The sequence below is a fragment of the Pollicipes pollicipes genome, unplaced genomic scaffold (genome assembly GCF_011947565.3).
Source record: "Pollicipes pollicipes isolate AB1234 unplaced genomic scaffold, Ppol_2.1 Scaffold_4881;HRSCAF=5763_pilon_pilon_pilon, whole genome shotgun sequence".
Classification (NCBI taxonomy): domain Eukaryota; kingdom Metazoa; phylum Arthropoda; class Thecostraca; order Pollicipedomorpha; family Pollicipedidae; genus Pollicipes; species Pollicipes pollicipes.
Genome location: NW_023596576.1, coordinates 51,788,736 through 51,815,815, shown reverse-complemented (window position 1 = coordinate 51,815,815; position 27,080 = coordinate 51,788,736). Strand labels below are relative to the sequence as shown.

At 49.8% G+C, this 27,080-nt stretch overlaps 2 protein-coding genes across 2 annotated transcripts in view; both read left to right on the top strand.

The window, feature by feature from the left end:
* The first annotated feature begins 327 nt into the window (after positions 1-327).
* Positions 328-4,046, top strand: LOC119101344 (uncharacterized). The gene is made up of 2 exons (XM_037224660.1): positions 328-672; positions 2,380-4,046. Exon 2 carries the CDS (start codon positions 2,428-2,430, stop codon positions 3,061-3,063), a length of 636 nt encoding a protein of 211 aa, XP_037080555.1. The 5' UTR covers positions 328-672; positions 2,380-2,427; the 3' UTR covers positions 3,064-4,046.
* Positions 4,047-11,014: 6,968 nt separating this feature from the next.
* The window catches only part of LOC119100581 (uncharacterized), a 29,391-nt gene continuing 13,325 nt past the window's right edge, over positions 11,015-27,080 (top strand). The window contains exon 1 of the mRNA XM_037223662.1: positions 11,015-11,145. Coding sequence (XP_037079557.1) covers positions 11,015-11,145 — 131 coding nt within the window. The remainder of the gene's footprint in view (positions 11,146-27,080) is intronic.

Below are 27,080 nucleotides of genomic sequence, written 5' to 3'. Positions count from 1 at the left end.
TTCCCATGCAAATACTTAAGCAAAAATAAAGCAATGCAGCTGCAAAACCACGCTCAATCAGGGCAAGGTCGGTTTCAGCACACCATTTGCGCCTAACATTTGGTCCACCGCGATTTCAGCGCGGCAAAACCCTCTCCTTTCTGCGCTAAATCAGCCGGTAAAGAACGCCGCGACCGCCACAGACTTCCTTTGCTGCGGCCAGACTTTGCGTCTTTCAACTCTCTTCGAAAGATGTAGCAATGCCGGAAAGTCACGTGCCACCACCAGCCGAGCTCTGAAATGCTTTTACCGTCCGGCTTCCAGCCTGCCACAAAAAGCTGACTAAGGTGGGGCTGACCAAGGCCGTACATAGCGGCTAACGCAGAGCTCTTCAGAACCTCAGCAGCGAACAAAAAGCTTGGCATCAAATCTGCAGCAGGATGCAGCCATCGTCCGGTGTCTTAATGACCGAGGTGACCACTGGGACTTCCAGAACTCTCTATTAGATGGACAAAACATCTCCCAGTCCGGGATGAGTGATTATTGAGACGACATGGAGCACTCAGGGAACAGGCATTACAGGCACGGGAAAAATCACAAATAGTGAGAGCCGACGCAGTGGCGAGAATTTGTGAGAAAAACATTGTGCAAGACTTGGCTGAGTAGTGCGGTACACCGAAGGGATACAGCTAGGTAAGTGCCTTAATAACCGATACCCTACAACATGTACAATTCCACAACATTCATTTCTGCAAACAATTAACGAACGCATTAGCACTAACAATTGTCAGCCCCCATGGCGTCAAAAGTTGTCTGTAGCGTATGCATGCTAACTGTTGTCACTCATATCGTTCCTGACATAGACGTCAATGTTGGAGAAAGACATCAAATGGTCTATAATCCTTATGCTTCTAGGCAGCTCTAAGAAACATCCATCCGAAGTTGTTCCTTGCAAAAGTCCGCTTAGATCGGGCAAGACAAACGCGCCTGGCGGTTGGTTCTGAGAGAGAGATACGTGTTCGACGCATGTAAAGCACAATACCTGCAGTCTGGTTTAGCCTGGTCGCGTCGTGCTTCGCGAAAGCATTAGTCCGGTCATCTCATGTCATTCTACCAACTGTTATGATCTTACGCCGAGGGACGATAATCTTAAGATCTCTGGGCTGACGTCTCAAGTCACAAAGGACGCAACTTCAGAGGGATAACGGAATGGTTGCCCAAGCCTCTTCAACCCATTGATCATAAAACAAAACCAATATCCGAGTGACGCTTGGCAACCGTTCGGTGAATGTACCGCGACCCGCACGCATCAGACCTTTCTCCTCGTGATGTACGGCAGGGGTGGCACCACACCCGTCCGCAGCTCGCCTGCAGCGGTGCCGATAGCGTGCCAGGGACTCCAGGTCGCACGTGCCCCGGCAGCCGGGCCAGCGAGGCTGGGACCGGACCGGCCGGGAGATAAATCTTCCCAGTGACGGCCACTGACGCAGTCACCGGCCCGTTCCGCACGCTCCGCCCGCCTCCCGCGCCGCAAAACGACACGATGCGAAAATAAACAGCGCCGATGATGGATGTGCTGAGGATTTCAGAGGCATTTTCTGTCAGAAGCGAGGCATATGGAAGCCGCATTCGCACCTTCTATTTGGCGCGCCTGTTGTCGATCCGCCGAGCCACTCACCAGCCTGGAATGGGCCCCTCGATCCCTGTATCCGTCACGCGCCTTCCCCGCCGTCGTGGGAGCGGCTCAACCGAGAGCGTTGACGACGCAGCAGACGAAATCCCAGGAGGCACGCGCGCAGCAACTAGGGTTAATGGAACGGCAGACGAAAGCCGCGCAACACCGGTAATGCTCTCAGCGGCTGCTGTAAATTATGCAAATTTTAGCCAGGGTTTTGGCATTTCTGGCACACTCAGTTTGATCAGCCAATACTGAACTCCCGTTTGTGACACACCCGGTCTAGGGAGTAATCCGTTTCCTGTCCGATTGCCATGTTTAAGTCGAGAGGATTTGATTCGCATTCAATGGTTCGATTTCGTTGCTCAGTCGGTAAGAGAACGAGCCCGCGGCACCATTGAAACACTTTGGTTTAGTTACTTTGCGACTATATCTTACATCGCGGTCTCTTAATTTACAATGCGTTTCAAAAGTAAAGGTGCTTCGAAACCCTAAAATTGTACCACAGCCGTCCGAAATGATCAGCATCCAACAGCTATCAGCTTAAAAATGCACCTATCTGCTAGTTCTGAGCGGTCACCAACATTTATAGTCTTTGACACAGTGCTGTAAGCTCCTTTGCTCCTTGCCCGTCACCCCTTGTTGGGGCAAGTTCGCGGCTCGATGACACGTCTCTGTTTGCGGTTCGGCAACGCATTAAGCTGAGTGTGCCTTCCTCTCGGCAGCTAACGGCCAGTGCAAATACCGACTCCGGTCGACGGCGCGCCGTCTCGATGTCGGTGACGACGCGGCGTCGCCGGCGCCTGTCGGCGCGCGTCGGAGCCGGCGCCGACTGCCACCTCACTCCTCCAGTCCGGGACGCCTTCGTCAGCCAGTTGCTCTGCCAGGAGGGCATCTCGTTCGAGACGCCGTACTGCGCCGGCGTCAGTGTCGGCAGCGCGCCAATGTTCCGCTCGGCCGGTATGGACGCGGCCACCGGCGGTTTCTCGGCCGGTATCGCGCTCGTGCTGCTGGCGCTGTTCGTCATGGTGGCGGTCTGGTGCCGGCGACGGGCGCTGCTGCGCCGCGTCCAAACTGCCGATGAGGGCGACTTCGACCCCGAGCACCCGCCGCCAAAGTCGGCCATCCTGACGCGGCGGCGGCAGCGACGGCTGCGGCGCCTGCTGCACTTGCATCAGCAACACGTCCACTTCAGCGACGCCGTCGACGTCAACGAGATCGGCGCGCGCTCGGCCACCACGCTGACGTCTAGCTCCGCCGGCCCGCCGACGACCGTGCCGGCACCGCGCGGACGCCACGGCTCCGCCTGGGTGTCACCGGCGGATGTGGCCTCTATCATCGGCTCCGACGCCACCGACGAGGCGGCCAGCAGCGGGCCGGCCTCGTCGGAGGCCGAGGAGGCGCCCTGATGGGGTGGCGGGCAGCAGACGTGATCGGAGCGCACGCGGGCGAGACCGAGGGACCACCTCCGCGTGATCCCAGTGCCGTTCAGGGCTGGTGCCCGTCCTCTGGAGCCGTCAGGTGCCTGCTACAGCACAGCACTTGAACCATCAACAGTTTTTTCTGAACTTGAACAGATCACTGGAGAATAACTGGTATGGAGAGGACGTTCTGCGAAGAAAATGACGGCATATACAAATATTGCGCGGGATTTAGGATTGAGGGACGGTCAGCAATGCTCCGAACAGGTGTTGGCTTACTGAGAGACTAAAGGAATGCTTGTTTTTTGACAACGAGCTCTGGTAGAAAGTCCAGAAAAGCTCTTGCGGAAAGCTCTGGGTAAGCCCAGATCAATTTGTGGCAGGTGGGCGCCCAACTCACATCAAGCGGCACATAGTGAATACCTTCTGATTGAAAGCACATTTAAGCACATATTTTCATGAGTGAAGTGGGAAGAGCTGACAGCCTAGATCAGAAGACTTAAATTGCCTAAGATTTGGAAACAGATATATGCTGACGTAATCCTGGGACCATATTCAATATAGATTGTTATATGTGCCCGCGTCCGTTTACCTACGGTCGCATTAGATGTTTTGATTAGCACTGTCTCCCCGGTAGGCAAGTCATCCAAAAATCGTCTTAACTATCGCCACGTTTTCGGCGCGTGATGCTATCTTGGTGTGTTTTTTCGTCGCGCAAGCTCAAACATTTATTATCATCATTATCAACTCGTTTGCTTTGAAACGTGCAGGGTTTCCTTAAAACGTATCGTAGTTGTTTTTCCACAGCTCCTTCAATTATAATTCAAACAAAATATGCATTTTTGCCTACATGGCGATGCATGTAAGTGTAGCCTTATACAGTTATAGGACTATTTTCCAAGCTCAGCACGCACGAGAGAACGCGTTACCAGTGGCCTCATTTCCGTTCAATACACATGGTGGCATACCTCTTTCCCTCTTGGGCCATGCGAGCACATATGTCCGACGTTACCCAGCATATGGCAGTTCTTCCCGCTCACTTGAGTTGACCTAGCGTCTGCGGGCTTGTCACGCACACAGCATCCGTATGCTCCTGACGTTTTCCCATAGGCACAAATCCAGGAGGATAAGGTTGCGTGAGTGCGCCGGCCAAGATAAAAATGATATAAGCGAGTTCCAAGTAAAATTTAGCAGGTTTGGTTCTCCTGTATTTACTTAGCTATCTCAGCTCAAACACTGAATGATCGCTCACCAAAAAACTTCCATAAATCAATATTTCGTATGAAACAAATAAGATTCGCTGAATAGTTTCAAAGATCCTTTTATTTTGAATGTGGTAATTTGGTGGAGCATCCCGTACAGTAATAAAGTGCACATTGTGCACCTCCCTATAGCGTGATGCTCAAAGCTTACGGACCAAGCCCGGATCCCACAGGCGTGTTTACAGCATGTTTTGCGGCGAAACTGAGCTCAGTTACATGCGTCTAAACCTACTGGTAACATATCGGCCACGGACCAAGCAAACCATGAGGCGTGGATTCACACATAACTTCCACAGGCAGAATGCTGTTATATTTAAACACAATCGTTCAGTCGATAGCTACGTTTAATAGCCTTAAGCAAATTTCAAGATGCGGATGACCGGCTTGCGAAGATAAAAATAGTCAAAACGCTTCTGGCCCTTTGTGCGTTTCATGTATGTAAGATAGAAAATGTGTGTACGGCGGAAATCAGGAGCCCAATCAGTTATGGTACGTTTGAGGACCAATGGCAGCGTACAAGAGCTCTGCCGAGGAATGTGCGTAGGGGGGGGGGGGGGGGCAGGACAGGGCAGAACACAGCATGGTGAATGCAACATAAGCACATTTTTTCACTTTACACCTTTCCGTATTATCCAGTGTTGGCATACGCGCGATTGTCCACTTGTCATTAATCACCTCAAAGCCGCGTATATTGATTTCTTTCCCCCCCATCCTTAAATTCATACTATACAATCACGCGGCCGAATGAGCCCAATATGGCAAGTGCACGATGCCACCCAACCAACCCCCCAAAAGCTTCGTTGAAGGATGATTAAGTTTATGAGATCAAAGGGCCATCCTGAAGATGTCACAGAGGCAGTGAGCAATTCACAATTCTATTTGCTTGCCCATCCAACCCTGATATGAGAGTGCTACTGGGCAAAGCCATTATAAATTGGTGATGATTTCCGTCCTGATCGCGCCAGCAGCGCAGCGAGCACGCATCAATCCGTTGGTCAGCATTACAACAGTGAGTCACCCTGAGGCTAGGCGCGTTGACTTATGCTCGGAAGGCGCATGACATTTGCATAAACGGCCAATGCCTCACGTGGGGAAGGTTGGCTGCTTAAGCACAATGGGTGCTTGGCTTTTGTAGCATACAGCACACTTAAAGGGAATATCCCACATTTGAGGATAGTGAAATAAGCATCAGCTATGATGAGCTCACTTATAACTATTAGTGAACTTTTGACTGGAAAAGACTGTCCTGGTCAACTTAATTTCTATGTTTAGTAGATATGCTCCTTAACAGGTCATTGATAACATCACCGTGTCCTACACGACATTGATTGAAAGCCAAATGACGGCCGTTATATCTGAACTTTATGCTCAACAAATGCCAGGTATGAATGACACGACAATTTCATTTGTATTGCCCTTAATCGAGGCATGGCTATATCATGTCGTAATGATTGTCTGGGTGACCTTAAAATAGTGTCCCCCGAAAAGGTCTTCATGTCTTCGCAACGTGTAGCTCAGAAACTTGAGGGACTTAGGACTTAAGAAGGACAGGACTGTGAACTGTACCAAATGATCTTCAAGAGGGCTTTTCAATTTAAAACCCTTTGCAAACTTAGAACACTCCCTTCAGCGCGAGTTAGCATTCTTGTTGCGTGAATTTCGTCCTCGCAACGATCTCTTAAGAGGTGCCTATTAATTCGCAACGCAGAATTTCACAAGATTCTCAGAGCCACCGTGCACAGGTAACGACGGACGAGCACGACTGTGGGTCTGCTTGCTGTCGTTCTGGACAGCATTCCCGCGGTGAAGACTCAGCAGCGATCCCCAGAGTCGGTGTCAGCGTTTCCCGCAGACTTGGCCGCCGGTCCGGCCCGGCCTGGTGACACTCCTCCGACATGAAGCCAGCTGTGGTCGCCTGCTCAAGTGCTCAGCGACCCATGCGGGGATACGCGGGCCGACGTCGCCACCGCTGATGGCCTTCCTTTTCATGTGCCAACTGTCGGCGGCGGGCGGCTCGGCTCTTATATTTGCAAAGATGGGCCACTCCTCGCCGTGGAGCATTCCGGTTACGGAGCTTCCGCGCCGCCTCGGATTTATCGTTCATAGGAGGAATCAGGCCCTTGTAAATCCACTCAAGCAAGACAAATTGACGTTATAAAGTCCAAAGAGCATTCTCCGCCGGGTCCAGCTAGCCATTTACAGCCACTACCGATGACATAATGCGGCCCATGGCGTCGCCCGGTCTGCCCGACCAAACTTCTAATGTAGCCATCGCGTCGCCCGGCCTGCCCGACCGAGCAGCTGATGTGGCGCGTGGCGTCACCCGTTCTGCCCGACCGAGCAGCTGATGTGGCGCGTGGCGTCACCCGTTCTGCCCGACTACGCTTCTAATGAAGCCACTGCTGCGCCCGGCCTACCCGACCAAGCAGATGATGTGGCGCGTGGCGTCACCCGGTCTGCCCGACCAAACTTGTAATGCAGCCATCGCGTCGCCCGGCTTGCCCGACCAAACAGCTGATGTGGCCCATGGCGTCGCTCGATCTGCCCGACCAAGCAGCTGATGTAGCGCATGGCATCGCCCGCTCTGCGCGACTAAACATCTTATGTAACGATTGTACCGCCCGGCCTGCCCGACCAAACAGCCGACGTGGCGCATGGCGTCGCCCGCTCCGCCCGACTAAACATCTCATGTAGCCATTGCACCGCCCGACCTGTCCGACCAAACAGCTGGATACTGCGCCACGCCCGGGGTGGGCACGCTCCATGTCACGGCAGGTCAAAGGAAAAGCAGGACGACACCGCCGGTTGCCATGTTTCGCTGATGTGGGGTGATAGGGGCCTACATCGTGCTCAGCGCGTCCGAATGCCGTCATGACACCGGGACAGCATTGGTGATTCTGTGCTTAACCGCGAACGAATATGCGTTTGATATTGTAGGTTCCGATTGGATTCAAATTTTTTGGAATTCCAAAAATTCAAAAGTCCTACATGGAGCTTGGACGGACAGGAGCAGAAATATTTGAAGTGTTTTGGGGAGACGATGTCATTGTGTCGCGTCGCAAATTGGTCTCTATTTATTTATTCTCATTTCATTCGAGAAAGATGGTCCAGCGATGCCCGTATTCTTAAATGATTGGAAATTTTTGGACAACCTGATTTTACAGACATGTTTAAAAAAAACAGCGGGCTCATCCTTGGAATTTGGAATGGACTTTGGACAAGAGCCTCCAGAAAGAGCTCCTCCATTCAACATCTGGTGCTGGTTAGCGCGAGCACGGCCGATCAACCGCTCCTTAAACGCCGCGCATGCTGCAACAAATATCGAAAGGAAATGCGACTACTCAACTGGGTCATTTCACACTCGTCTATTTCTATATGCCTACCTCTCGCTGTTGACGAAAAGTGAAACGTGGATGTGTACCGACCGTGCCGGCGCGTCAATATATATCGCTGGAAGGAATTCGCTCGCAAATATATTCCTGGAAGATTAATGTTTTTGCCATTCATAAATGCAAACGATAAGCCCAACAAAGAATCGCTTCCAGAGAAGCATTTTCTCAGCTGAGGGGCTGCAACAAAATAAACGCGATTGCAAAATGGGATTCTGTTTCTTTGCTCGACAGCGATGAAAAGTGTTTTATTTCATATCTATGCTCTCACACAACAGATGTCAAAACAAAGCTTGAGCGCATGTAAGGTATGCGACTGTCTGTAAGATACTATATGGAAGGTATGCGACTGATTTGTGTTTTGTAGGAGACAGCTGTAAGTTATTTACCTTTTTACCTCTGTTTTTATTTCTTTTTACCTCTGTTTCACCCTGTCATCTTCATTTTTAGTGAGTTGTTCATTAAATCCAACTACTCTAGCCCGCTTCCGTCCATCTGCAGCTTCACATCAGCGCAGGACATTTTCCTACTCGCCTGCCTTTCTCCGTGACCAAAGAGCATTGTGACCAAACTAAAGGCGCCTCTCAGCAGAACGGTGGAATTTCCTGACCACCTGTCCGGTTGGGTACAATGTTTATACTTATTTGGGAATTAGTACCAAGTGAATTGGTTTATGCTTTTGCCTTTCGCATTTTAGTCTTCATGGTAGCACACAATACATCACTGGATTGTTTGAGCCACTGATATTTTGTGACTTCCAAGCTTTCCCTTTTCCTCGGATCTTTCATCTGCCCACACTGCTGGGTACAGCCATGACCTTGCCAACCAAAATGCTCTAAACTTTCAATGACCACCGCTTTAGCTCCTCCCGTGTCTGCAGAGTGCCTACGCCACACAGCGGCCTCACCACGCCTGGTGTGGCTGTGTGTCAGCGCTCCCCTCGTCCCTCCGGTGGCAGCGCGTCTGTCACCCGGCCGCGTGACAGAACCAGCCACCGCGTGACACAACCAGCGCGCGGTGGCACCATTCCGGCGGCGCCGGTCGCTCCGGCAGCGGGCCGAGGATGGACGCGTGACGCGGGGGGCGGCTCACCTGCGGCCGACCCCCGGGGCGCTAATTGAGATCATGTCGGGCCTGTGACGAGCCGTGACGAGCGAGCGCCGCCCCTCCGCCATCCGTCACTGCCAGCGCCGGACTCCGCTGTCGTCGCTATCCCGCTAATGGCTTGTAATGCGGGCGGCCTGTCGAACGCCAGGCCGGCGCTGGCTGAGGCCTCGGCTCACGCTTCAGAGTGGCTGAGGCTCGCCAGGCTGGTGCGGCCAGCGCCGAGAGTGACGGCTTGCGTTAAGCATTCAACACGATGTTTTCTGCCCGATGGCATTTTCATGGCAGCATTTCTGCCAGATATCCTGGCTTATGTGAATACGCTTTGGTAAATTTCGGGAACAGAGTAACACCATATCAGCTTTAGGCATTCACCGTCCATACATAGCACGTCACGTTCAAACGACTCGTCTAAGCGTGACTTTAAAGATCTTACCTTTGTGGTTCAAACATGCCTTATTCGAAATCTTTGAGTGAAACGTACATTTAACAGCATTCTGTTTTAATCTGAAATCCTGATGTGTTCACAAAAATCAATGATGGAAATTCCAGTAGTGATAAGGGGCGTTGCTATGCCATTTTTTATATTCATGACCAAAGACCTAATCTTAAAATCCGAAATTATTGGACATGTCGTTAGAAATGACTCTCATGAAAATGCTCATCGGCCAACATAGCATCGACATCATACATCAGTATCTGTAGTTTAGGCTTGAATGACAGTACAAATTACCCAACGATGCAGTCAAGCGAACATTTGCGATCGAGGCTTTTTCGAAGTTGCGGCACGAAAGCAACCATTGTTGTAACTCTGAAAACACCGAGACCAAAGATGTTCGCTTTCAACCAGGAAGGCGCCGTCAAGCCCATAGATATAATACGGACAACAGATGCCGACCAATGTTGACAACTGAGATATCTATGGTCAAGCCGGATCAAAACACTTCTGGGTCAGCTAATGATTGGTCCCCCATTCTGGACATGCTCTCAGAAGTGGGTGGTGAATGATGCAAGGCTGCTAAATCAATGACGTTGGGGGATTCTGGTAATTGATGATAAAGGCTACTAACATAAAGAGCAGCCTTTAATCATTGAAGCGAAAGGCTGCTGTACTGTTTTGCTGACAAATGCATGCTGTTGGGTTCATCCAAAACTGATATTTCGTTTGTCTTGGTCACAATGATTGGTTTTGTGAGAACATTAACTTCTATGAAAAGGAACTAAAGGAATGAATAAATGACGGCAGGAAAAGACTAACCCTTTTAGGTTTGCCAGCCGACGGAAAGTGTCATTAAAATGCGATCCACTGAAACATTCAAAACGAGCAATGCTTGGCTGTGGCACATTTCGACAAAGTTTGTCTGTTGCTATTTGCAAAGTTTGCCTGTTGCTATTTGCAAAGTTTGTCTGTTGCTATTTGCAAAGTTTGCCTGTTGCTATTTGCAAAGTTTGTCTGTTGCTATTTGCAAAGTTTGCCTGTTGCTATTTGCAAAGTTTGTCTGTTGCTATTTGCAAAGTTTGCCTGTTGCTATTTGCAAAGTTTGTCTGTTGCTATTTGCAAAGTTTGCCTGTTGACAATGCATCTAAACTGCCCGCGAACGCTTGCCGCGCTAGTTGTTAATGCCATTGTTACATTGCATATCGGTAATTTGGCTCAAATTTGGGACTCATTAAGCACCGTTGTAGGTCCGCAGTTCTTACTCATGCTATTGACTGGCATGGACATGATGATCTCTTGTTGCTGTTGTGTTTATTTCCGAACATCTCCAGTAGCGAGCTTAACAAAGGGCTTCGCCATAGGAACGGGGGTGGGGAGCTAGGGGGGAGGAGCGGGGTGCTGGGCCCGTCATCAACACTCCCCTGAGTCATACGAAGCTGAACGAGCTCCCTCGTTTATGACGGAGGCCCAAATAAACAAGTCATTTTGGAAAACGCGACCTTGTCAACACATGCCGCTCATGACGAGACTTCGAGCCAGCGCGTCAGCCGTAACGACTGGTGACAACACCTCCGCCGGCGGCCCCGCCCCGCGGACCGGCAGCCGCGGCGAGCGCGCACCGCCAGTCACGGGGCGTCGCCTGTCCGGCCCATTCCAGCGTGAGCACATGATGCTCATTGGGCGGGACGGGCCGGCGCCTCGCCGCTGCCGGCTCGGCCGCCGTGTTGACTTTCGCGTGTGCGAGCATGGGTGTGTTGACGGGCGCTGCCCGCGTGAGCCGTGCGCGTGGGCTGGTGGAGTCGGTGATCTGGCTGCACGTCGGCCGCAGCCCGACAGCGAGGGTAGCCGGCGCCGACGCCGGCCTCCAGATCAGAGAGTCAGGCTGGGGCAGGGCTGGAGACCATGCATAAATGTTCTTTAAACGACGTTGCTGGCGATGATTAGCAACGTCCTGGAATGACAGCTATCTGGCTGCAGGGAAAGTACAAGATAGAATATTGGTAGATTACAGAGTTGCACTGAACACAACATTGTAGACTGGGCAGGCTCGATGATACCCTTGAATATTTTCACAAGAGCCTTCAAAAACGAGCGCGAGGAGTCCGGGTACCAGTGTATGTTAAACGAAAAGGTGTACTCGGTTCCCCAAGCACAAAGGGCCATATCGCGTGTTTCAATCCAGCATTAAGTATTTAGAGGACAAGTCCCGTATCACCCATACTATATCTGAAACCAGTTGGCTGATTTCTCCAATTCAGATTGCAGTTTATATCTCTGGATTTTGCCCCCCGGAAACAGGCTTTGATTAGTGACTTCGACGATCCCAGACACGCACAAATCCTTCGAATTCACCTACTGTTTGAAAGTAAATTTCAGTACCCAGTGCTAAAAAATGACGCACATCCACGTACAGTCTACTTTCTTCCACACGACTTACACCATTAGACAACTTACTTCATGGCTTGTTTTCATTGGAATAATTGACCAAAGGTTACTGGAGACCGAGAATTAGAAGAAGTCAGGCCAATACATGAACCAACATACCATGTTACGCATGCTTATCGGTTGACATGGCGTAATGTCAAATACTGGCATCGCTTTTAAGCTGTGCTATGACGAAGGTTAAGAATCATGTCAAGCTGGAGGTCAAGTAAAACATGCTAGGAAATAACCGGCATCAAAATGCTCACGCGGAGCGTTGGTATTTAATCAGTTCGATAAAGTAGAATCGCATTATAGACTCCCTTGAATGGAATCACATGATGGCCCATATCATCCATGATGGCCCATATCATCTGTGATGGCCAAATTGGGGCCAGCCATAGACCAGCGTGCCCGAAGACAAATGCTGCGTTCATTTTATCGTGAACCACGACAGTTGTTGTGGGAATACCTTGTTAGGTTGCGTAATTTTCCGAAATCTGGTTTTTCGTCTCAAAATCCATTGTAATAGCCTCGTATAATAATCTAAGCTTTCAGACGACGCGGACGGGTCGTCTTGGACCTGTACATAAAACCGGGACCTCAAGATTCAGATTGGAGCATATCAAACGGCATAGTTTTACAATGCCAGCCTGGTACCGGATGTTTAATATAACACCGAACTGACCTACCCTACGATGGCCTGGTATACAAGTTTACCATGAAAGTTCCCATAACACTTCGTCGGTGCCAAACGGTGTTTAGATTGCATGACCCGTATCGCTTAGGGAATGAGAGCACGTCATAATCATTAAAGGCTGTTAGAGGGCATCACGACAACATCAACACGGCAAAGTCCATCATTCAACTATGATGATCTAGAACAAAGTCAGGGTGCACTGGATGACCCTCAATGTCCTCATGACACAAGTTTGATCTCACCGTTATCAAATACCAAGGTGAGGAACAACCTTCAAGTTAGCTCTCCACGGTAGCGTCCGTTACGTCGTTTCGACATAACCCGGCGTGACACTAGCAGGCAGATTTTTAATATGCTTTGACAAGCTGGTGCTCATGTTCATTTATCGGTGCATTCAAAATTCCAACTTGCTGGTGTGGATTGCCACGGGTAATGCTAAAAACGGCATTGCCGCGTTTCAGGTATGCCGCCACCATAAATACGCTGTTCGGTGGCCAGTCACGGAACAATTGATCGAAAGCCCCACAACAACTTGCTGCAATCCCTTGCAGTTCGTCTTTGACGTTGCTGGTAGATTTAACCGAATTTCAAGTAAGGGAAGGGATTCCGTCGATACCTGGGGCATCAGGTTTTGCCGGTCCGATTAAAAAAGTTATACGGTGTTTGGTTTCTCTCGCCAAGGTTTGCATTCCTATACTATTTCAAGGATTTTCTTTTTAATTAAGGGACGATATGGAGCAGCCAAATGCTAAAAGAACTTTTTATCCAACACAGTTGTCAAAATTATGAACTAATTTCAACGCGACCAACGCCGATCGATAAGTAGCTTGCTCGATAACGTCGATAGCTCGATTATGATATGCGACACTTCATCTTTGTAACTCTGTCAAAACGGGATTTTATTAAGTGTGCAGCGCAGGTGGGATGATGCTCTGCTTCTTACCAGCAACGCAAATATTAGCCAACATTTTGGCATAGGCTGAGCCAAGGTGCCCGGCTTTAAAGCTGTTTTGCACTGTTAATTAATTTTGGCGCCTTAATATCAAGTCTAGATATGAGACACAGGTGTATTCAGTATTTCAAAGGCAGAGAAGAAGGGCCACTTAATTGGAACGCGGTCTAATGTTGGGGGCGTCAGCTAACAGTTCGCTCTTGCCGGCCAGTCTCTGTGCACTGTGCTCTTTCTCTTTTTCGTTCCTGGAATCGCCTTTGACATAACGGGCTGTCACTGCAAAGAAGTAAAAGATCGTATGTAAAGTGTCATTTCAGGCTTTCATGTTCCATATGACATGAGCAAACCTTACTCCCATGAACGGACACACCCCTGAACACAATTGCTCTTTGCCTCCTTTCACTTGTTCACCTGTACATATCTGTCTACGTTATTCGTCCATTAGCATCGTAGAGCTCGGATAAGTCTGAAGCTATATTCCTACGCACGTGCTTCCACAAAACCTGAGATCGTGGTTTTGCCTTACCACTGCAGTATTGATAGCTTGCGTAGTATATATATATATATATATATATATATATATATATATATATATATATATATATATGTGTGTGTGTGTGTGTGTGTGTGTATGTACATGTGTATATACATGTGTTTTTTGTGTGTAATTAATGCGACACAATATTACTTGTTTGTGGTTGGAGTGCGAAGCTTTCAAATATATATGCCCAGAGGTATGCATTACATTATGTATTGCACCACTGCATTAGCGGTTCGCAATACACTAACGCATCAAGAGAACTTGTCTTTGGATCCCTTGGACCGCCTCTCCGATGCTGCTGTAATATTATATTGCAATGGCCATGTTCATGTGGCAACCGTCTTACTTAAGAGAACAACAGTTACTGCTGAAAATTCAACACAGTGCATACGATTCCAAAGTGTATATGAAATCCAAAATTCACTGATGGAAGATCATCCACAATACCGGGGCTTAGAAACGCACTATTTAGAGTTATCTATTTGGGCCCACATGTTAGCCATCTTTTTCGACAACAGGGTTATTTGCTGTTCGTGCCCATTATTCCCGTACATCAATAAAGCAACAGACATTAGTGAAAGTGTTATACATGACCCGAAGGCATCTATATGAATGCACATTTGTGACATCATCACAGGTGTCGGACGTCCAACCATTCGGTCATTCAATGGCCAGATCACTGAAAGCTTAGACATCTATGCCTGGATGGCCGGAAATTATATCTACAATATGTTCCACAGTGCTGTTGGCTTTCCACTCGCTTGCGACAAATGATCCACGTGTCTACGAATGGTCGATGTGTCCATGGATACCACTGATTCGCGGTACACACGCGGTGCCGATGCTAATATCAGCTGACGTCTCCACGTACGTGACGCGCTCGCGCGGCTTGCACATACAAGCTCTGACGCGGCCTGCACGTACGAGCCCTGGCGCGGTCTGCACGTGCGAGCCCTGGAGCGGCCAGCACGTACGAGCCCCGACGTGGCCTGCACCCCTGGCGCGGTCTGCACGTACGAGCCCCGACGTGGCCTGCACCCCTGGCGCGGTCTGCACGCACGAGCCCCGGTGTAGCGCGCACCCCTGGCGCGGTCTGCACGCACGAGCCCCGGCGTGGTCTGCACCCTCGACGCGGTCCGCACGCACGGGCTCTGGCACGAGTCGGGTCATCATTGATTTTTCCTGTTGTCTTGGCGGAAAATGATGGCGATGATAAAAACGTCTATATCTTGCAAGGAAATGCGACCAGAGAATATCAGGTAGATAAAAAACTGCAATTTTTCTAAACAAACATAGCAATAACTATGGTGTCACCGTCCCCTTATTTACCAGGATATGCCGGTTCAGCATTACGTTGATCTAGAGCGAGAGTGTCGAAACTATTTATGTGTTGCTAGATAATTCTTAATACCTTGCAGCTGAGGGACTATTAACTTCCGCGGGAGACCTGAGGGAGTTAAAGGATTCGCTTAGATTATTAAAAGAAATGTTCCACAATTGAAGATATTGAAGCAAGCATCAGGTATGAGAAAATAACCTCACTTATAACTATTGGTTTACGTTTAAGTGGAAAAGACTGCTCTAGACACCACAGTTTCTCTATTAAGAAAACATACTCCTCAACACGTCACTGTTTGATCGCGTCATCGTACCTTGCGCAACATTGACTGAGAGCCACTTGAAGGCCGTGATATCTGGAAACCGCGCTCAAGAACGCCAGATATGAACAATTCGACAATTATATTTATCTAAGCCTTAATCGTCATATGACCAATGAAATGACTGGCCCTGAATAAGGTTATTATACCGTTATGGATGTCTGAGTGACCCTGGAATGGTTTGCACGAAAACGTCTGCAGGTCTTTGCGGGCGTGTGGCTCAGAGGCTAAAGGGGCATAGGTCTTAAGAATAGCAGCGTTGGTAACCGCATCGAATAATTTTCAAGATGGCTATTTCAATTCAAGGTCCCATAAAAATGTGGCTAATTCTCTCCCTTTAAATACCAATTGGCTGCATTTTGTTCATAGTAATGTCAGGCAATGAAATCAACTGATGAGTATCGAGGGAATAGAAACAAAATAAGATGCGGTAGCCTCAGTCAAAATGTCTGAACTATCAATTATTTGTGCGCTCTGAGAATAGGGTCTTTTTTGTGCGCATTGTTTTGTTTTTAAACCTTCCTTTTTCTCTATCTGGCAACCTGTGTGCCCACGCAACGGCTTAGGTTATGAAAACAAACTTAGAAACATTCCGGACACCTACTTGACAATAGGCTTACCTCAAAACATTACTGGCTGACCTTGGACGTGCTTGCTGTCTTTTTCCTCAATACCCTGACTGGCGTGCACGGGATTAATAAGAAATAATTCATGTGTGAAGCCAGAGTCCTGGTAACGCTTTGTCGCGAATTCATTTGTCAAAATTTATAAGTTCTCGCCTGGCGTATATTTCAGCGCTAACTTATAAACGGGCTTGTGTGATGTCGTTAATCACAAGAAGCCGTGGAACTGGGACATCTTATTCTGATTGTATGAATATTAATGCTCTTTTGATGAAATTCGATGATTATGATAAATGGTATCTTAACGATGCGGCGTTCCAGCTTACAGCAAACCTAAAAAGTATCTACAGGTTGTGGCGGGCCTACGCGACTTTCTTTTATGGGAAATGTAAGTACCAAATGCCGCATCACAGAGCTGTTTCTTAGGAACGTCAATGCTTTACCTTCAGAAAATTCCGGGCTTAATTGGTTGCTAAATAAAGTAAGCATGCAAGGCCGGCATTACACAGCTGGCGATAGCTAGACTTTATTTTCACTCATTGGTAAAATAAAGAGAAAACAGCTTAAAGTTGCCTCACATGCTTAAACTGTATGACGTTAATATCTGTTATCTGTATCTGTTAGACGGTATCTGTTAGTAGGCACCTGCTGTTGTGAAGTATCTGTTAGAATGAACACTGAAAGTTTTGATTGCCAAGAGACTATTCCGATGGCTTAGTAACTCTAAAGTCACGGGTACGGCTAAGGAAGGGCTGCCCCCCCCCCCCCCCCCATTCAACCTTTTTACCATAGAAGGCTCCCCGGCAAAGATTACGGCTGCGCCCCTTCCGGACATAACAGATTATATGCATCGGTAGTAACAGTGTTGAAGAGTTGTCTGTATCGGGGTTGCATGTATCGTCCACAACACGACCAGAAAATTTCGTGCGATTGCCTTATAGGAAGACAACTTACGAACCGTTTGTGGTTCGTAGGGCTGGCTTCAGATTGTGTGAGCTACACGCTGAGAGACTGAGAAGCTGGCTCAGCTTCAAACGGACAAATTCACACCACGGTCTTAGTGGTCTTAGTTCGGGGTACGATGCCTGACTTAGAACCCGTAGACTTCAAACGCGCCGCCTTACTTGCAATATGTTCCTCTCCCGCTGCAGTTGATGCCATTATTTGTGGACGCTGCTAGTAAATAAGCGCCTCACCTTCCTTCGAGCACGCTCTGTAACGGCCATCCAACATAAAACTTCACAGCTGACCGAGATCCTGATATGGTGACGCGACTACACCTCTACGTTCATTTATATCAGCCCGCATCGAATGCACCAAGGTGCCTTTTTGTAACCACACAATCGCATGTGCCTTATACCCCTCCCTCTCTCCGACCCCTTTCGGCGTCATCAAACGCCACCCGAGAGTCACAGCGCAGTCCAATGCCCCGCGGCGCGCTCTCAGAGACCGTGATCCAGCGCCCCCTTCACGGTCTCAGAGATTACGATTCAGTGCTCCTCGCCGATAGCAGAACGCTGTGCGCTCTGCTTTGGTTCTTAAGAGACCGCGGTTCAGTGCTTTTCAGCGGCGTCTCGGAGACCACAGTCTAGCGCTCAGCGGCGATGTATTGGATACCACGTTTCAGCATTCCCTAGTGGCGTCTCAGAGACCACGGACCAGCGTGCTGCGCCGACGTCTCAGAGACGGCAGTGTCTCAGAGACCGTTGTCCAGCGCTCTACAGCGACGTCTTAAAGAGACCGCGGTTCAGCGCTATTCGTCAACGTCTCGAAGACCGCAGCCAGCATTCTGCGGCGGCGTCTCGACGGCCGTGGTGAGCCAGTGGCGCCCGACGCCGCGCCACCCGGCCCCACCCCCTCCCCCGTCCCACCCCGAACTGAGATCGATGCCGAGACGCCAGAGCCGGCTCATCCTCGTCTCTCACCCGACCGGGGGCGGCGGAGGGGGGGGGGGGGAGATCGAATCGGACGGGCGGGGTATCACGCCCGGTCGCTGGCATGGCTCACTGCCTGAGATTGGGGGGGGGGGGGGCTACGCTGAGAAGTGGCATGCTTAGAATAGGACACCAAGGTGCGTGGCGTGCGCTCGGATATTACTGCGAGCACAGGGTAGACAGAGAAGAGTGAATATATTGTTAACACCACGATCCAGAATCGTGTGTGGTTTTCGTGCCAAGAAACCAATTTCATTGTGCTGACCAGCTGTTCCGGCTTGGTGTTGCGTGACTATGACGCATGCGGTCTTTTTGTAGAGAGCAGTAATCGCAATGGCAGCTCTAAGGGTCTAGGTTGATCCAACACCTAACAGGAGCATGCAGAGCTGAGCTAATCATACACCATAAGTAGGACATGCGTACGCGTGCATGCATATAAGCATGCACAGCACATCCGGACCAGCTGTATATAACCATACACAGCACATCCGGAACAGCTGCTCAGGGTTGGTCTGACGTGACCATGACGCATGCGTTATTCTGGAGCAAGCAACAATCGCAATAATGACGCCCTAAGGTTCCCAGTTGATCCAACACGTACAACAAGCTTTCAGAGCTGAAAATACACCATACGTAGGTAATACGTACACATGCGTGTATATAACCATAAACAGCACATTCATACAGATACAAGAGTATAATCATACAAGGCCCGCGGCTTCCTCAACTTGCAGCCCAACCATTCTATGTCTACGCGACTTCCATTCCGTGATTTGGCTTTCCACCAGACAAGGGAACCTTCCGCAAAATTGCACCCCGCGGAAAAACAACCTTTTCACGCGGGTCACGCCCGCAACTTGTCTGCTCTTTGAGAGCCGAGCAGCGTGGCATGCATGTCCACTACGGCCAGCCCAGCCCGGAGCCGTCGGGCTCTGGCCAGACAAAACTCGCGGCGCCGCTCGTGCCGAACCCTGCCATCGGAATTCGCCGGCCATTCAGCGTTGGCGGGCCGTGTGCACGTCGCCGCGCGCTGCAGCGCCGGCGCCCGGTCGATTCGACGCTCGAGTCGCGTCATCGGCGAAGTGTGGCGTCAATTTTGGTCGTGGCTCAAGCGACGAATCGGTGTGAAGACACGCCGGCGCACTAGGCGTAATGAAGCAGTCGCGGGGCCCCAAGGCGACGACACGACACACCGTTCGGAATTCTCGTGGGACAATCAGGTAACCGACACCTCAACGTATGCGGCGATTCGTCCCTTGGCGAAGGTACGGCGGCTGTGCCTGACCCCGTCCCCACGGCGCTCCTGGCTGAGTTGGGAGCTCGCGTGGGTGGAGAGGGGGCGTGCAAGCTCGTGGCAGCCTTTTAAGACGCCTCTGACGTCCGAGTGTAGCCTGCTACCGTGGGTTGGCGATATAACTGCACCCACGGCACCCGCCTGGACCGCCCGAGAACACCGCAGCGTCTGTGTTTGAGGGTGGTCACAATGATGTGTGTGTGTGTGTGTGTGTGTGTGTGTGTGTGTGTGTGTGTGTGTGTGTGTGTGTGTGTGTGTGTGTGTGTGTGTGTGTGTGTGTGTGTGTGTGTGTGTGTGTGCGTGCGTGCGTGTGTATGCGTGCGTGCGTGCGCGCGCCCGCCCGCATTCAATCGCCGAGGGGCAGACCAGTTGGGGCTTGGTGTGAACCTCCAGTTGTAGAGCTGGGCTCCACTGAAAATGTCTCTGTAATGGAATATTGCGTAGGGCAAATCACTCAGCTGTCGATTGGCCGCCAATACCTTAACGGTCACTCAGCGGCTGTATCGACAATATCTATCATAGCGTTTTGCGGTATGGGACAGGCGTGGCCTAACGGACGTGACTTATCAGTTCTCATCATGAGGATTATTTCAAAACTTACGTGATGGGCTATGTCCACTAGGAACCCAGTCAGATGGTTCTGGTCAGTGCGTTGGAAATTCCGTCATTTGTGGGGGCTCAGGAGGCAGGAGGCAGAGATATTCAATGGTAGAGCGTCCCTATTCGTAATTCAATTGCCTGACAATCGTCTGGCTGTGTGTTGAACCGGGCACAACATCTTAAAGTCGGCTATGCGACTCAAATGGGATTGTAAGGCTTGCGTGTTTGGGAACTGTCATTGAAGCATAAAAAACGCAGATATTTCGAAAAGGGACAGTATCTCGCATCTCATGATATTTCGTGACCTCCCTTATGTAGGTACATTCGTCTGCACCACACTCTTGCTTTCATGTCTTAACCTAATCTTGTTGCCGAGATATAACATCAGTACCTACAAACGCAAATTAGTGCAATATCAGTTTATTTCGGAGTAAAGTGTGTTTATCCCGTTTCAAGAGATTCCCACTTAACAATCTGAGCTTGATTCCGACCTGTGTTGTGCAGTGTGTTCGCAATTACCGGGCTTTATGTTCTACATGCTAACAGAGCAGGGTTGCTATGTTTTTTTCGTATTGCAATGTTGCAAAAGCATTGTCTGATCCAACACCTTGTATATAAATATCGTTCGTATAAAAACGGCCCAACTTAAATAAGTGAGTCCCTCTTATCGCGGAATGCTGCCTGATGAGGCGATCAGTGTTTGTAAAAGACCACATCTTTCGGAAAACACGACGGCCGGCCAGGGTCGCTTTATTGAAAATTGTCTGGATCCAGTAAGACTCCGACGGCCTGCGTACCTGCTCGTAACTAGCACACAATCATTGAAATAAAAACCCAGTTTCTTAATTTCAATATACCCCGAACGTCTGAACCGTTGTTAGGATTGCGCGGTTGAAATATTGATTGAAACACCAACTGGATACTAGAATGTTGCTGCAATTAACGGCCCATGAGATGGTTATCACCTCCAATTGGGTCCGCGTGATGGCTGGAGCTTGGCAGGGCCATGATATCATAATTGCTAAGAGATTTCGCAGCTCTACGAAATCGCAGCGCCAAAAAAAATGTTGGTTCCCTCTTAATAGCAAACCATGTATGCTTCCTCCCCTTTAAAAACACAAACAGAAACGAAACAAAACAACAACAGGTGGGACAAATGATGTTGGTAGAACCTAAAAGTGGTTGGAAATTTTGCCCGCTCTCCGAGTGCATCCCAGTCTTTCAAAATGTGCTAAAAAAATGAATGTAAGAGTACCCTAAGTACCAAAGGCAGGAACCTTTTTGTACCAAGGGAACTCTGGTATTTACCTCTCCCTAAATATTCGCAGAGTCTACCTTACATATACGTCAGCCAGTGCGCGCCCATCGAGAGTGCTTGCTATTGGAAATATACAGTCCAAGAGACTGAGTGCTGCGTGTCATTCAGACCAGACATTGGGCACGCGCCAATCCTTCACAGCTTTCCTGGCATTGATCGTCGAAGGTGAGTTCCAGCAGGCGTCTTAAGATTGAGCCGCAGCAAACACCGCCACTTATGGCTTCGTTCCCTTCGAATTGAGTCTTTGATGCCGAATGTCAAATTATTTGCGGCTGTTTGCAGTTGGATGTCAAACTGTTTGCAGCTGTTCGCAGTTGGAAGCCAAATTGTTTGCAGCTGAACTTCCAGATACCAATCTCTTACCAGCTTGGAGGCGATAGTATTCGTTAACTCAAGTGGAGGCAACATACCCCTCCCCTGCGCGCGCAGATTTGCTCTTGGTCTTCCGGTGGTCTCGGCTCCCGTCCTTCTTAGGCGTTCCGCTCCTGTCGATGAGCTGTCCGAACAGCTGGGAGGCTCCGACCTCAGGAGAAGACAGGGGTCGCATCTCATCGGGGAGAGCAGGTTGTTGCGATCGAGATCTGGTGAGACATACCTCGCGGGGCGAACCCAAAATCATTCGACCGATGGCGGCCGCCGTGACCGTGGGAAACGGGCCTCCGGTCGCTCGACGCCGAATAGCAGCGATCGGCGCCATCGGCCACGATCGTGAGCGCGGTGTGGATGTATTCTGCAGGATTCAGACCCATCTAGGAACTTTAAATCCATTTCATCCACCCATTCGCCTTTTTCACGGATTCAGAATCCAATCGGTCCAGTGCGTTGAAGTGAAAGTGCTTTACAGGTTGGCGGATGGGCGGACGGGGTACGCGGGACAGGAAGGACAGGCGGGAGGGGCTGGCGGGACAGGCGGAGGGACGGGCGAGACAGAAGCTAACGGACGAACGGCCGACGGAAAACCAGTCGGCCTTGTCGCCAAGCTGCATTTTCTGGAGTCACCGTGTTCACCCGTGTCGACACGTGCCGATTCCCGTGGATGAATTAACACAACTCGCCGCGCATGTATGGACGACGCCAGCCGTGATACGAACGGACGTCACGGATCCTCCCAGTACGACCTCAGCAGCGGTCACGCGGTAAGTAACGCAGGCCCCGCAAACCTCCCACGGTAGGCCTCGGACAAAACTCTAGGTGAACGGACCGATCTGATGCCGCTCGGAGCACTCATGGACCGCTGGGTACCACATCCGTCCCACAGCCAAGCCCGCCAATATCCGCGCCCTGGACACGTGCCCCCGTGGGAGCATCGTTGGACGTGGTCTGACGGGCTCGCCGCCGATCTCATATCGAATGGCGCCGCTGATTGGCCGCGACACGAACTGCGCCAGGTGGTGTGACGCCTGCTGCCCGGGCCTGCGACGCCGCCATCGGCTGCCCCCCGGGCCTGTAATGCCGTCATCGATCACTGGACGACGCGGTGGGGCGGCTGCTAGTCACCGCCAGGACCTCCCAATAACGCGGGCTGAAACGCTCACTGACGACCGTGATGGGCGTGATTTCAGCGGCTCTGATCGTGACGGGAGTCTGATGACAGGCATCACAGGAGGCAACACGATTGTGACAATTGTTTGACTGCTGCGATTGTACGATGCGATGCGATTGCGGCAGCTCTATGATCGCCATGACTGTGACAACCGTTTGATGACTGTACTTGGCGACCAGCTGTCGGCCGTGACGATTTAGTGACAATGGCGAGGTCTTTGGCGACTTACAGTGACTGCTATATCATATCGCTGAATTTGACAGTGGCCTGACGTCGATCCAACGAAGCGATGCACCGGCGTTGCTCTTTCTCCTGTTTTCTATCCAATCACATGTATTGAGCCTGAGGATGAGCCGTTCCAGCTGATGAGCAAACACGTTAGAATTTAAAGCTGGTGTGATTATGTTTTGTATTTTATTATTGCTTTTTAATTACACTTACTTTGTTAAATTATTTTGCTTTTCTTAGTTATTTAGGTGACACTAATCTCAAGATATTTTGCTTTTCACACAGAATCACTCGGCGGCACATCTTATTGTCGGTGGCACGTGTAATTTACTGAGCGAAGAATGTACGTATGCCTGCCTGTTTGTTCCTGCACTTTTTTGCCTGGAGCAAAGCACAGACGCTCGCAAAATTGTAACATTTACACACACGATGGGTCAAACTTTCGTGACAATCCACAACGTAAGTGTGCAGCCGTCCTCATACGAGTGTCCGCCACAGCATGCAAGAGACGGGCTATGTTTCGTGGGCGAAACGAGCTATGTTAAAGCCTATGTGTCGACAAAAATACCTAACGGTCTAGCAAAGATGGGTGACTGCCAATGAAGCAGTGACTTAAAGCTCAACAAAACTTACTGAAAAACGGTGTATATCATTTAGATGCGAATGAACAGTACATGGCATGGCCTTGAGCGAAGCAAGTGTTAACCACAGCACAATCACATCTATTTGATGTGCTGAGTGCGTGGAACAATATCGTGTGAGCAAGCTTTCCTAATGATTCATAACATAATCACATTGAAATGTTAAATGAAAACCACTTGATCTTGTTAAGGTGCGAGTCAACGTGACGTCATGTTTGACGGCGCCAGGGGTCTCGACGCACTCGACGTAGAGGCTTACGATGCAGCCTCTACGTGCCGGAAGAGCAAGCGGAAACCGCTGGTCTTATTCACGTGAACAACTGTCAAGCGTAAGGATGGCAGGCTGTTCGTCTGCTTACGCCTGCCCGTACATATTAATTTACCAAGCGCACAGCACAGATGGCTGCATGGATTACCGATTAACTTGCACAGGCGATCGGTTCACCCTCCGCGACGATCCACGCCAAAGCTTCAATCCCACCCGATACCGGTGTCGGTCGCGGCCAGCGCGAGGGGAGGGGTTGGAATTTAGCGGTGAGGCACTTGCGTGTGTACAGGGAAGACAAGATATGAAAAAGAGTCGAAACTTGCCGCCAAAGATCGAACAATGATGGATGCAGCACGTCCACAATCTCGGGACTGCAAAGTGACGCTGGCACTGAAATCTTGGAAAAAAGCAATTAAGACGCGTCGTGCATCGCTGAGATGCGAACCAATGTTTCGTGGCTGGAGGCGGTGCTGTGTTGAAGTTATCGGCGCCAACTCTTTACACAGTGAGGCAAGCGGGTACTGCGACTTACTAATATATATATGTATATATATATATATATATATATATATATATATATATATATATATTCTATGTTCCGAGTGCGCAGAACGGCGTTGCAAGGTTTGTTGTGTCCGAGTGATCCATGAGTGACTAACAGCAAGCGGATATTATTTCAGGGACTAAGCCAAAGAGGGCCATAGCGTCCTCGGCCATGCTAGAGCCACTGAGCACTGAGATCTACATTACACGCAGGGCAACTTTGCAGGAATTTGGTTCAGCAGCAGTTCGATCGACTTCATGTTGTAGAGAGCCGAGTCAAGGCCACGTCGCTGGCGGCGGAGCGGGTGGGCGCCAAGCCCCTCTGCGCAGTGGAGCATGCGGGAAACCTCCCGTTATCGCCACTCGGATGAACAAAATGTCGCGGACATCGGAAGGCGATACGGTTCAACGAATTGACCAGTCCAGGCGGGCGGGGCGTTCAGTTGGGTAACCCCGAGCCACACACTCTCCGTCAGGTGGCTCTGACCATGATCTGCCAACAGGCGTCGGTGTTATGCCGAATCATGTTGTCCTGTTGTAGCTCCAGAGAGGAGCGTAGGCGAGATTTGGAAAGGGCGCGCGGGCGCGAGACAAAAGTGCTCGGTTAAGACCCACTTAAGCGTACCACAGGCGAGTACAGCTGCCTTCACGGTCTTAAAAACATCGCACGTCCCCAACCTTTTAAGCTTTAGACGTCGACCGTTCCTTTTAATTGACAAGATAGATTCGCTCACATTAATGGCGTGTAATGCCTTCACTGAGGGAATAGAGGCGCCTTCAGGAGCTACTACGTAAGCACGCCCCTGACACCAGATGTCATCTAAGACGGCCTCGCAAGCCCAGGCGTCCGCAGCTCGATCTCACAGCAGCGGATGGACACTGTTCCGGGAAGGGAAATTGCACAGAGCTGTTGGAGCGCAATAAGCAGACTCCCGAATGGACTCAGCGCTAGCGAGAGGCACGTGGGAGCCATGCTATTACAAGGCGAGGCCGTCACTCTGGGACCCTGTCATGTGAGGTATGACAGGGGCAACCCGTGGACAGGGGTCCCTTCTGATCTGTCCGTACCGCGTAGATTGCCACCACGTTGGCGATGGATCTGACATAAAGCTACTGTGCGTAAAAGTAGGATTAGCACGTGCTCTGAAGAGTCATTTGTCCCTAACCCTATGGGAAGTTTTTTTGAAAAAAATGACCTGCAAACAGCGCAGCCAATGACGCCGAAATTTTGTGAAGTTATTGGCAGTTGAATAACTGTTCTTTTGTCACAACATTTAGACGTACCTTGCAAGAACGCTGACCTCTGGCAGATCAAAGTCAGGCCATAACTGCCAGCGAAGTCATTCTCAGGAAATCACTACATCTGACCCGAGAACACAGTGGTTGAAAAACGGTGAAATCGGATCGCAGACCCGTAATGAACACCAGTAGCATTTTGCTTAGAAGAGGTATCTGGTTTAAAGGTTTGAGTTTGACCTAGTGCCTTTTGTCTTTTGTGCTCTCAACTGATCTTGAGCTTGACTTTGTGGGATCTTATTTGACCTAGATTTCCTGCCCTAGAGATATGAAAATAGGACACAAGTAAGCTCAACTACAGGCCTACTTACCATGCAAAAATCGTGCTGCTCTCCTTTCACTGTTGAGATTTCAGGCGGTGAAATTGACTTCACCTGAGCGCGTCGCATGTTATTAACCGGCCGTCCGAGCGCGTTTCAAGACAGCGACCAAGTCTTTTGTTGCAACTTGCTTGTTTCAAAACCTCATCCCTGCTCTTATGATGCGAAAAGACATCTTAACACGCGTCCGGGTGGCCGGTTAGATACCCTTCGCTCGGGTGGGGGGTCAATTTACACCCCCCCCCCCCTGAGATCTAGGGAACTAAGAAAGCTAGAAAGCCAAATTTACAGGGTGCCTTGACCTGTACGTGAACACACTTACGTCAAAGTTTGAGTTTCCTAGGTCACGATGCTTAGGTCCAATAACGTCAAACAAGGTCAAATTCCAGGTTGGTCTCCAAAGTGCCCCCAGAACCTAGGAAGCTGTTTCTAAGCAAAAGATCAATAGCCCATTTGAGGTCAGTGACCTTGTTTGATCTTTTGAAAGTCATGGTGACCAAAATCATACAAGACTGCTCTGAGTTTTGCATTTAAATAAGCGACAAAGATTACGCTAGGTAGTATGCTCCTAAAACAAAATGTCGACCCGGGTCATCTTAGGTCAATGACCTGTTCTCACCTCTAAGAAGTCAATGGAAGATGTGTGATGTGGTTTCTGCTGTCAATAAATTTGAAATGAGTACTACAACCTGTCCCATACATCAAGCCCTGGAGTAATAAATCAGGTTGGTTGTGACCTTTGTCTGACCTTCACACTTTCATACCATACCTTGGATCAACGTAATTTGCTCATTAAATATTTGTGGTGCCTAAGAAAGCATCTCAAAGATGTGTGGCTTTGTCAAACACTCCGTTATTGTACCAGATTGGACAATTCCCTAGAAATTCCTTCGCTGAAACTATGGCCTGATTTTGTCCTTCCATAGGTCAG